Source organism: Oratosquilla oratoria, chromosome 18 (assembly GCF_046742065.1).
Source record: "Oratosquilla oratoria isolate Oo_2021 chromosome 18, ASM4674206v1, whole genome shotgun sequence".
Lineage (NCBI taxonomy): Eukaryota > Metazoa > Arthropoda > Malacostraca > Stomatopoda > Squillidae > Oratosquilla > Oratosquilla oratoria.
The window spans coordinates 60,729,005-60,739,883 of NC_134794.1; the positions used below are offsets into that span (position 1 = coordinate 60,729,005).

At 36.8% G+C, this 10,879-nt stretch overlaps 1 protein-coding gene across 2 annotated transcripts; it reads right to left on the bottom strand.

Moving 5' to 3' along the window:
- Positions 1-924: 924 nt before the first annotated feature.
- Positions 925-9,442, bottom strand: LOC143035299 (uncharacterized). 2 transcript variants are annotated; one of them, XM_076202184.1, is made up of 3 exons: positions 9,309-9,407; positions 4,774-4,900; positions 925-3,286 (listed from the first exon to the last, which is right to left on the bottom strand). In XM_076202184.1, exon 3 carries the CDS (start codon positions 2,890-2,892, stop codon positions 2,038-2,040), a length of 855 nt encoding a protein of 284 aa, XP_076058299.1. In that variant the 5' UTR covers positions 2,893-3,286; positions 4,774-4,900; positions 9,309-9,407; the 3' UTR covers positions 925-2,037. The 2 variants fall into 2 exon arrangements, with proteins under 2 accessions (XP_076058299.1, XP_076058300.1); XM_076202185.1 differs by lacking the exon at positions 4,774-4,900 and having other exon boundaries at positions 9,309-9,442.
- Between the last annotated feature and the right edge of the window lie 1,437 nt (positions 9,443-10,879).

A 10,879-nucleotide genomic window follows, 5' to 3' on the forward strand; every position in this document is an offset into this window, starting at 1 on the left:
GGTGTTATGTGCTGGCTGTGAGCATAACAACATGGATCATTTTAGAGAGCATATGTCTTCTGTCAAGGAAGCATTCATGCTTTATACAAAACGAAAAGTTCTGATCAGTTATCAGCATCCTGCAAGGGAGTTTCTGCAACATGGTTGTGAACATTACAAGCTACCAGTATCATGAATTCCTTGTTTAAGGTCAAAAGTGTCAACATATAAAGTGTCAACACTCTTAGAGGTTAACCATTTCACACCTCAGCTGCATAGATGTTAATCTTAAGTTGAGTGTTAAATCATATATAAAAGGTATCAACTATAGATTAGACAACTGTCAAGTAAGAACTGTTAAACTGATTTTGAGGATTTGAAAACACACCCATATCAAAGTGCGAGTAAACAAGGGTGCTATGTGCTGGCTATGAGTGTAACATGGATCCTCATAGGGAGCATATGTCTTCTGTCAAGCATGTATTACTGCCTTATAAAAGATGATAAGTTTCAATCAGCCATCAGCATCCTGCAGGAGAGTTCCTCCAACATGTATGTCAGACTCATGTGCTGGGTTCTGAAGAAGTACTTTGGGCTTGGGCTGAAAGATTCCCATGTGTGGTCACAAGTGAAGGAAAAATGGTGAGTTGTCCAGTGGAGGCTGGTCTTCCTTCAGTTTATGACATGTATAATGTTCAACCACACATAAAGAATAAAAGACAAATAATGAATATTACACCATTTATTTGATTAAAGAGGATTTTCTTTGCAAAAAAAGTAGTTGGAGAAACTCACACCCATTAAGTCTGCTTTGAACAGGTAGGTTGAGGGTGTCAGAACCTGTGACACAAAGAAAACCTAAATTATATACAATGTGTGGTAGTTGTTCAAAAACAAATGGTAGGGGACCAAAGTTGGAGGGCAAAATAAAGGCTGACAAAGTAGTTTTATTTAAATAAGAACACTAAGTACAGATGGTTGCACTAATACAATCAATGATCTTTACATTCATCATTTGCATGAGTCTTTTTCTAGTTTCTAGTTTGCCACAGGGTCTACCATAGAAGTTTTTTCATTGCTGTACATTATTGAGATTATTTGAAAGGTTTGCTGAAGCTGGAAGTGAAAACACTACTGTACAACAAGATGTGTGGAATTTAGCGTTCTAGATTTGTGATGGTGCAGAAATGCAGTCTCTCAAAATTGATACACATAGACAATTTTATAATTAAAACTCAGATATTTCAATTGAAGATGTGATATATAAGGTGAAACATTGCCAGGCATGTTTTCACAACTAAGAATGATGGATGGCAAAAATAACCAAACTCACTCCAATTATTCTGTGCAAATCATACCACACTCTATGCTGAAGTAATGGTCTAGAATGTAGAAATTGAATATGGAAATAACCAAACATTTAAATAGATTTATCTATCAGTCAAGAGTGAGAATGTAACAGCAATCAAGGTAATATGAGCACCACATCTTCAATGAAAATACTCTTCCATGAGAAAGCTTCATCATATAAATAATATGGGCAAGGTAACTTGCCACAGTCTCCATACACTTTCTGAAACACAGAAATATTTATCACCTATGCTGATTCATAAGACTCAAATGCCTAGTCATTCTATGAAGTCTTTTTAACAATCAAGTAGTAACACTCTCATGAGTTACTTGTGTTTTTTTTTTGTTTTTGTTTTTTAATATAGACTAACCTTGTTTGAGGAAGTTGCATCACATTGGTCATATGGGAAAAACCTCTCTCCCATGTGGGACATTGTACTTATGTCTCCCTTACCCTTCTGTAAGAAAGTTTCTCCTGTTTGGGTCATTCCATGGCTTTATGTGAGGAAGCTGCATCACAGGTCAAATTGGAAAAAATTCTCTCCAGTGTGGGTGATCATGTGCCTATTGAGGAGAGCCTTTTGTAAGAAAGCTGCATCATTGGCCACACTGGAAAGTCTTCCTTCTTCAGCGTGTCATCACATGCCTCTTTAGATTACTTTTCTTTGAGAAAGCTGCATCACACAGGTCACACTGGAAAGGCTTCTCTCATGCGTGGGTCATCACATGACTTTTAAGATCACTTTTGTGTGAGAAAGTTGCATCACATAGGCTACATTGGAAAGATTTCTCTCTTGGATGGGTGATCATATGCTTGTTGAGATAAGCTCTGCGTGCGAAAGATGCACAGCATAGGTCACATTGGAAAGGCTTCTCTCCTGAGTGGGTACTCACATGCCTGTTGAGATGAGTTTTGCGTAAGAAAGATGCATCGCATAGGTCACACAGGAAAGGTTTTTGTCCTGTGTGGATCATTACATGACTTCTGAGATTACTTTTGCATGAGAAAGTTGCACCACATGGGTCACACTGGAAAGGCTTTTCTCCTGTGTGGATCATCACATGACTGTTAAGACGACTTTTTTGTGAGAAAGATGCATCGCACAGGTCACACCGGAAAGGCTTCTCTCCTGTGTGGATCATCACATGCCTACTGAGATCACACTTGCGAAAGAAAGCTGCATCGCATAGGTCACATTGGAAAGGCTTCTTTCCTGTGTGGTTCATTTTATGCTTTTCGAGACGACTCTTTTCTGAGAAAGCTGCATTGCATAGGTCACAGTGGAAAGGTTTCTCCCATGTGTGGGTCACTGCATGCCTTTTTAGACTATGTTTGTGTGTGAAAGCTGCATCGCATAGGTCACACTGAAAAGGTTTCTCTCCTGTGTGGGTCATCACATGACGGTTGAAATGACTTTTGTGTGAGAAAGCTGCATCACAAAGGCCACACTGGAAAGACTTCTCTAATGAATGGTTCATTTTATGCTTTTCAAGACAATTCTTTTCTAAGAAAGCTGCATTACATAGGTCACACAGGAAAGGTTTCTCTTTTGTGTAGGTCATCACATGTCTTTTTAGATGATATTTGCGTGATAAAGTTGCAACACATTGGTCACATTGAAATGGCTTTTCTCCTGTGGGTCATCACATGCCTTTTTAGATTATGTTTGTGTAAGAAAGTTGCATCACATAGGCCACACTAGAAAGGCTTCTCTCCTGTATAGCTCATATTACATCTTTTGAGCAACACTTTTCTAAGAAACCTGCATTTCATAGGTCACACTGAAGAGGATTCTCTCCTGTGTAGGTCCCTGTATGCCTACTGAGATGACTCGTTTGTGATAAAGTTGCATTGCAAAGGTCGCACTGGAAATGTTTCTGCATGTGACATCTTATACCCTTTGAGAACACTTGCAGGAGAAAGTACCACATCCAAAGCTTGATGGCTGTTCATTCTCTGGCAAAGAAGTAAAAAACAATATTATTTAAGTGGCACATGATAACAAGGGTGCCCCTTCAAAGAAGACTACAACTGTGATACTGGAATTCATGCTTAATTTAGTGACCCACGGATCTCCACTTATATGGTGTGCATATGGAATCCACAGAGGTGGGAGTTGGTGTTTTGTCCAGAGATGTGAACACGTTTGCCAGCCATGCTGTGTTTCACGTGTGGGCATGGGTAGTCCGAGTCGAGATCCCATTCCTAACAAGTATGTGTCAGTGTTTACATGAAAAATCCTTGTATATATTGGAAATTAATGAAAAATATGGAATTATTATTTAGTATATAGTATAAGTTTGTAGAACAAGTCTGAGTTGAGATCCCATTCCTAGCAGGGACATAATAATGGGGTAGAGGGAGTGCACAAACAAATAGGCATATACATGGATTGATCAAGCATGGTGATCGAAGAATCTTTTGTAATAGGTTATAGGAAAATAAGCAAGTGTATTAGAGGGATTGTGGCTGACAGTGCTCTCTCCCAATGATAAAGTAAATCTTACAGTATTAGGTTAGGATAGGAAGTAGGTGTAAAGTAAATATTCACCAAAGGTGGATGGATGGTTAGTACATATTATCCACATGTTCTGTTCATGCTATTATGGCAATGAATTCTATAACCCCCATACACATTACCTCTTTTGCTCATGTTTTATAAATAATAATCCAGTGAAACTACAAAATATAGCAATAGAAAATTAAATATTAATTTTGTAAATTATAATACATCAATGTATTATACTTTTTCTTGGCAGAAAAAGGTGTTGAAAAAAAAAAAAAAAAAAAAATCCAATTAAAGCTGTGATCATAGGATCGAGATGCCATGTTGTCTGTCCAGTCCTGCTAAAAGCAAATACACTACCGAGTGAAGCTGTGACCATAGGACCTTGAATACGCCCTCAATACTTCTGTTGGTACCTTGCATGGTATATGTTTTTAAAACAGTGCTATAGGGTGGAGATTCATACATTTCTTAAAGGTATGCAACTCCTGTACACCCTGCAGTCCAGCCGTCAACATCCCTGACCTATAAAATTACTGTGTATCACATTAATAAATGCAGGTTAGAATAGATGAATTTATCATATTTTAATTTCTTTGACCACTGCATCTACATATATATATATGCATGTTGAATTAAACACGACAGCATTCACGAATATATATATATATATGTATACATATAAAGGGTGTCTTGAGCAGCCCCTGGTGCTCCATTCATAAGTGTATCACTTTAATTAACCTTTTCTGCTATTTCTGTCAAGAAGAAGGTAAATTATATGGATGTTTTATAATCTACAAAATTGACATTTAATTTTCCAATATTATATCAAATAGGTGTGCACTTCTGAAAATTTACCTTCACTTCTAATGGGAAGAAAAAAATAAATAACATAAATAAATAACTGTACTGCAGAAACAAAACCTTGTGTCCTCACCTTGATTTTTGATGGCAAGGCAAGCAGGGTTGCATAAGTACCAGTGCTTTCAAATGACTTGAACCTGCAGCTAAATTCCTTTAAATTTCCTTGTACAGTACTGAGTTCCAAATTTCCTTTGATTTCCCTATGAATTTTTAAATTCAAATTCTTTTAATTCATGACCAAGGAATCAGTACATATGAGAATATTTCATGTCATATTCACATAATATTTAAAAACCACTTAACTTCCTTAAGAGATAAATAGAGTAACTTATTTAAGTATTATTTTCACTAGAAAAAGAACACTCAGTTATGAACATATTATCAAGAAAACTTCATAGGCATTAGTGATACCAACTAAAACGAAGCATCTTGTTCTTTGATGTGAGTAAACTAAACATATATATTAAATAAAAATATGCCTCTCGTTCTTTAGTGTAAATAAACAAAACATATAATAATATAAAATAAATATTTAATTTTTTGGTGTAAATAAATAAAACATTTATACTAACTACAAATAAAAAGTGTAATGAGGAATAGACATTTGGGAATGGATGCTAAGAGGAGACTATATGAAGGAGTGATTGTGCCAACAGCACTGTATGGGGCAAAACATGGAACATAAGAGGAAGAGAGAAGGAGTTTGAATGTGAGATGAGGTGTCTGAGAAGTATGATGAGGGTTACTAGGCTGGATAGAGTGAGAAATGAGGAGGTGAGGAGGAGAACAGGGGTGGAAAGGGAGTTGGGAGATAGGGTTGATGAAAAAGTATTGGGATGGTTTGGACACATGGAAAGAATGAGTGAAGAAAGACTAGTAAGAGGTATGGAAGGCAGATGTGGGGGGAGTGAACATGAAGGGACGTCCTAGGATGAGATGGATGGATGGGGTAAAGGGGGCTTTGGGGAAGAGGGGAATGTCTGTTGAGGAAGGACAGGAGAGGACAGAAGACAGGGGTGAATGGAGAATGGTTGTATATGGATGATGATGTGATGCACGAGATGGAATGGGGGTGAGGTAGTGTGTGTGCGTAAAATTTGAGGCAGCCTGAAGGGATTTCTCCCTGTCTTCTTTTATGCATGGGGGGACAGAGAGGGGGGTCGCTGATTTAATGAAGTGGCCTTGCTGTGGATGTGCTGTGTCTTGCAACACTGCCTCTGACCCAGGGCAGTGGACAAAGTGCAGGGATGACCCGTCATCCAGGAAGTGCTACGATGGGAGGGAGGGTGGAGGGGAGTGGAGTGTATTTAGGGATGGAATGGGTGGGAGTATTTTTATGCCTTTTTCTTTTTGGTTACCTCCCTTGTAAGGGGGAAAAACCTTGGTATATGTATATATGTACAAATAAGCATCCTATTCATTGGTACAAATAAACAAGGCATAAAAACTAGATATAAGCATCCTCTTCTCTGGTTTGGATAAACAAAACACATAAACCAACTAAAAATAAACATTCTGTTCTTTAGTGTAAACAAAGCATAATTCTGAATAATAACATACCTCCCACCACACCTCTGTCTCTGTCTCCAACACCCATCTCTCTCCTCACACCAACAGTGATACTTATTTTTGTTTCTTATCCTTAATATTGTTTAGGAACACTTTCCTGATACTAGTACAGTCATTGTTATCTGCAATGGCTTTCATTTTGGTATGAAGTCTGATCATACTCATCAGTGGATCAAAGGCTGCAGCTTCATAGTTACCCTTTCCTTTGGAAAGGTGTTTTTGTTGTAATTTGACCAAGTAAGCTTCCTTAAGTGATGCTTGATGGCCATTCTTTATTAGTTTCAACTGACTGAAAATCTTTCTACTGCTGCATTTGAGTAAGGAAGTCAGAACAAAACTAAACCATCCTGCAAAGCTGTGGGTACTGTGAATTCCCTGATGGATTTTAAGCTTGGAATACAGATTGCCAAAATACATTTGGATCTAAACTTTCCGATACACAGGAACTCACAGATAGTTGCCTCCATTCTAGGTCTGTCTGTTGAATGTCAACATCCTTCATGTATAGTATTCATTCAAACAGAGGGGCAAGTCAAGGAGGAGTTAGATTTTGGGCTACTTCACATGATAGGCAGAATAAAATATAAAGATTTCCAATGCTATCAAATTTAGAAAGAATCTACCTTACACATTTTCTCAGAAAATCTAAGCAGGGGGAATAAAACATCCTTACATCACTAATTTCTAAGGTCTCTGAATATGCTCTGTATAACATTGGCTGCTGCTAATCCAATATATACCATATTAAGGGGCAAGTATGAGTAATGTTCTTTTTTATTAATCAGTGTCAACACTTTCTATAGCTCTATTTCTGATATATTCAGTCTTCATAAGATCAGGGCACTTCCATGTTGAAAGCCAAAAACTCCAAATATGCTTTAGTGAACTGGATGCTCCTCATAATGCTGTCATACACATTCGAAGGATCTTAATGGCCAACCTGAGTGAAATAAATCTTCAGAGGTTCATACTGTTCCAACAGCCTGTCAACACACATTTTCATTGAAGGCCAATGTGTGTGCCCTGGCTTCAGAATTTTGTATTGCTGAACATCTTGGAACACATGAAAGGCTTTAGTTCTGAGATGAAAGACTTGAATGAGTATATAAATATTTCTGCACAAATCTTCCAGTGTTTTTGGTAGATTTAGTGATGTATGAGAAGCACACAAATGAATTAAATGGCAGGAACACTTAATTGGAAGAATCCAAATATGATCTTTGATTAGTACCTGTGAAACTGAGTGATGATTCCCAAATATGACATTACAAGTATCTGCATAAAAACCAATATATTTAATTGGGATAATTCAGGCATTTGGGATAATGATAATCAGGCAATTGGGATAATTCAGGCATTTCTTGATAAGACTAATGAACACATACACCATTCCATACTCATTCTCATAAAAAACATACTGTACTTAATAAAGCTAACAGTGATGTAGTTGATAGGTCAGTGGTTTCATCTATGAGGAATTATAACTTGTGTTTTTACAGTAACTCAACATTTTCTCCCAAAAAGTGAAATCCAAGTACCTGCCTTAGAGGTATTAGTTCTTTTCTGCTACCCTAATGACACATTTATCATAACAGGATCCATGGGAAATATACTTCTAAGAAAAAGGTAGTATTTCTTCAGTTACTAATAGGAAGATTGTTTTCTATAAGCTACAAATCTTTATCTCCATTTTTGCAGCTGCACTGGATGAGGAATCTAATAAAGCTATAGTAGTAGGTTGGGACTTTGCCTCTTCTCTACTTCTTTTCATAGCATTCTGGTGAGATTGACAAGTATCATGACATTTTATTGCAACTTGTGCACACAAAATTTTCCCACTGTACACACTGCAAAATACTACAGCACTTCAATTAACTGATTTTTCTGAAGCCATGACCATTTTCCCATACTGAATGATTCCTTCAATGACATTTTGATTATGTTTGTAGCTCATGGTACAGTGGGCTATCCAAAATATATCAATCTAGACTGCATATGGCTCAAAGTAAAACTTGCAGGAGCCATATAGAAGCTGATGAATTTGTAAAAGTGGGAAGGTTGCCTGTTAACTACCACATTAAACAGCTGAAACTAAATCATGTATACATCTACAATGATAATGCACCTAAGTAGCCAAGATATAATTTCAAGCCAGTAGACTAGTAGTACATAACTGTACCAGACAGCTCAGACTGCTACCAAATCACTCTGGCTCCTGTAATAACAGCTTTATCACACTAACTTGACTATGTGATGATCTACCTTCAAACATAGGTCAGGTTAGAAATATTTTCAGTTCTCAATTAAAGCCAGAAATCAGGGGTCTTTTATGTATCATTAAGTTTCATATATATCATGGTACCACTTCATGTGCTTAAAGTTATTCTCTCCTCATGCATACTTTACTATCTGTGAAAATTAGTGTACAGCTATTATTATTATAGTTCTAGTCAATTTTTGTCTGTACTAGATCTTTTCATATGTAAAGTTGGCAAAAGTATCACTCACGTATCATTATTATTATTATTGTATCAAGTTATCGTTGTTACTTTCATTCTTGTTATAACTATTATTATTATATTTTATTTGTTTAATATTTCAAGTGCCTTTATTTTTTCTTTCTTTACATTTGTAACATTCACTGTTACAAATGTAAAGAAAGAAAAAATAAAGGCACTCACAATGTTACATTGTGAGTTAAGTTGAAGATTATTATTTGAGGGAACTTATTGTTTAACATGTTCTGCTCTTAATTATATTAATTCTTGTTTGAATGAACCTTAATTCTTTTTTTAAGAGGACCACAATGGAAATAAATGTTATGTGCTTTATTGTAACATCCTCTAATTTTAGTGTATTTATGTGTATACGATGCAATGTAAAAATAAAACTTGCTTAGAATAACTATTGACTACTTGATAATACTGTAGACATTACGGTACTCGTAAATGCAGCTTAGGGGCACTCATTGTCATAGAGCACAGTAATGATTAAGTTCACACTATATGAGACACAAAAATCCAAGAAACTTGCTTTTACCTTAGAATTTTGAGCAAACATAAACAAAGCGGAACACTGCTGTCAGCTGATGGACAATTTCTTCTATCGTTAAATGGGCGACTGTATCAATTGTACTGTTACAGTAAATAACACTGGTTTGCGTCAATTTTGTTGTCAATATTTTTGACTGATTCCAAATAAATTCAACGTGCTGAATTCAAATATGAAACCCTTTTTCTTTGGTCAGCTCTATTTTTACGCTATTTTTCCATGTGTTGTATGTTTATTTTTTCTATTATTAAATACTTTTACACAAATAACGATGCCATTTTCTAAAAGTTATGCAGTTTTATTACTAAATTACGTAATAAAGTAAATAAAAGTAATTAACTGCTACAGAAAGGTATAGATATACACTCCAGGATCTCCAGCAACGATTTGTATGGCTGCGTTGTCATATTTTTCATTATTTCAGCAGATGATCAGTGGGGTTTGTAAGTATACACAAGCACATTCACACGCACACACACACACGTGTGTGCATGAGTGTTTTATGAATTTATTAATTCTATTGCAGGGATTTGACAATGAACAGAAGATGCAAAATGACCCAGTTTTTAGTACATTTGTGGCAAAGTAAGAATGCCTGATCAACATTCGAAAATTACTCAGTGTGTAAAATGTGGTGTGGATGTGGTGAATATGGCACAGACGGGGACACGCGGTTGGCACCTCGGGGGAGGGGTCAAAAGGCGCGGGGAGTTGGTGGGTGGGTGGGGGGTGGGGGATACCCAAGGATCGGTGCGTGTGGGAAGTGCAGTGAGGGCCACGGGTGTGTGCGTGTAAGTGAATGGAATGAAGGGGGGCGCGGCTTGGCTGTGTTAGAAGTTAGACAGTATTAAGAAAAATTAGCATAGGGACTGCGTGCTGTGAATTTCTACAGAAACCAAAGGAACGGAATTTCTACAGAAATCAAGTAAATAGATTACAGTTATCTTCAACATAAAATCATGTTAGCACGTCTATTTTGGAATCCGAATTGGAAATCGAGATAAACTTTTTGCTTTTCATACACGCTGTAAAACATGTGTTGAAAGTTTAAGACGGTGGAATGAGGGCAAGATGAAATTTCTACTTTTTTGGTGCTTTCATGGTGTGGAAAGAAGGGATGGATTATGTGACAGATTGCTATTTCTGTCTGACTAACTTACAAGGTAAGCTAATATTTGAAAATAACGATAACTTAGAGTCGATACGCTCATTATTGTATTTTGAAAATATATATTTCCCTATATCTTACATTTATAAAAACGCTCGGGACTTACTTTGACATTTTATAATACAATTAGATATATTAAGAGAGTGCGCACAAAGGGGTGTAGTGGTTTTAGTTCGGAACAACGGCAGGACAAATGAAAATCAACACAAAATATCTAATCTCTTTCTTTTGGCAATTAGCCACAAGGTGCGACACTAGAAATGTCACATGAGAAATATATGTGAAGCTCGGACTAAGGCCACAGCTTAGTGGAGCTTATGGTTGTAGCTGGACGTGGAGCCTAACGTCAGCGAGGCAGTAGCAGATGATGACGGCGAGGCTCGATGGGACG

What these genes read in the sequence shown, in the direction of transcription:
- LOC143035299 (XM_076202185.1), bottom strand. Translation starts at nt 2,892, where the DNA reads ATGACCTACACAAAAGAGAAACCTTTCCTGTGTGACCTATGTAATGCA.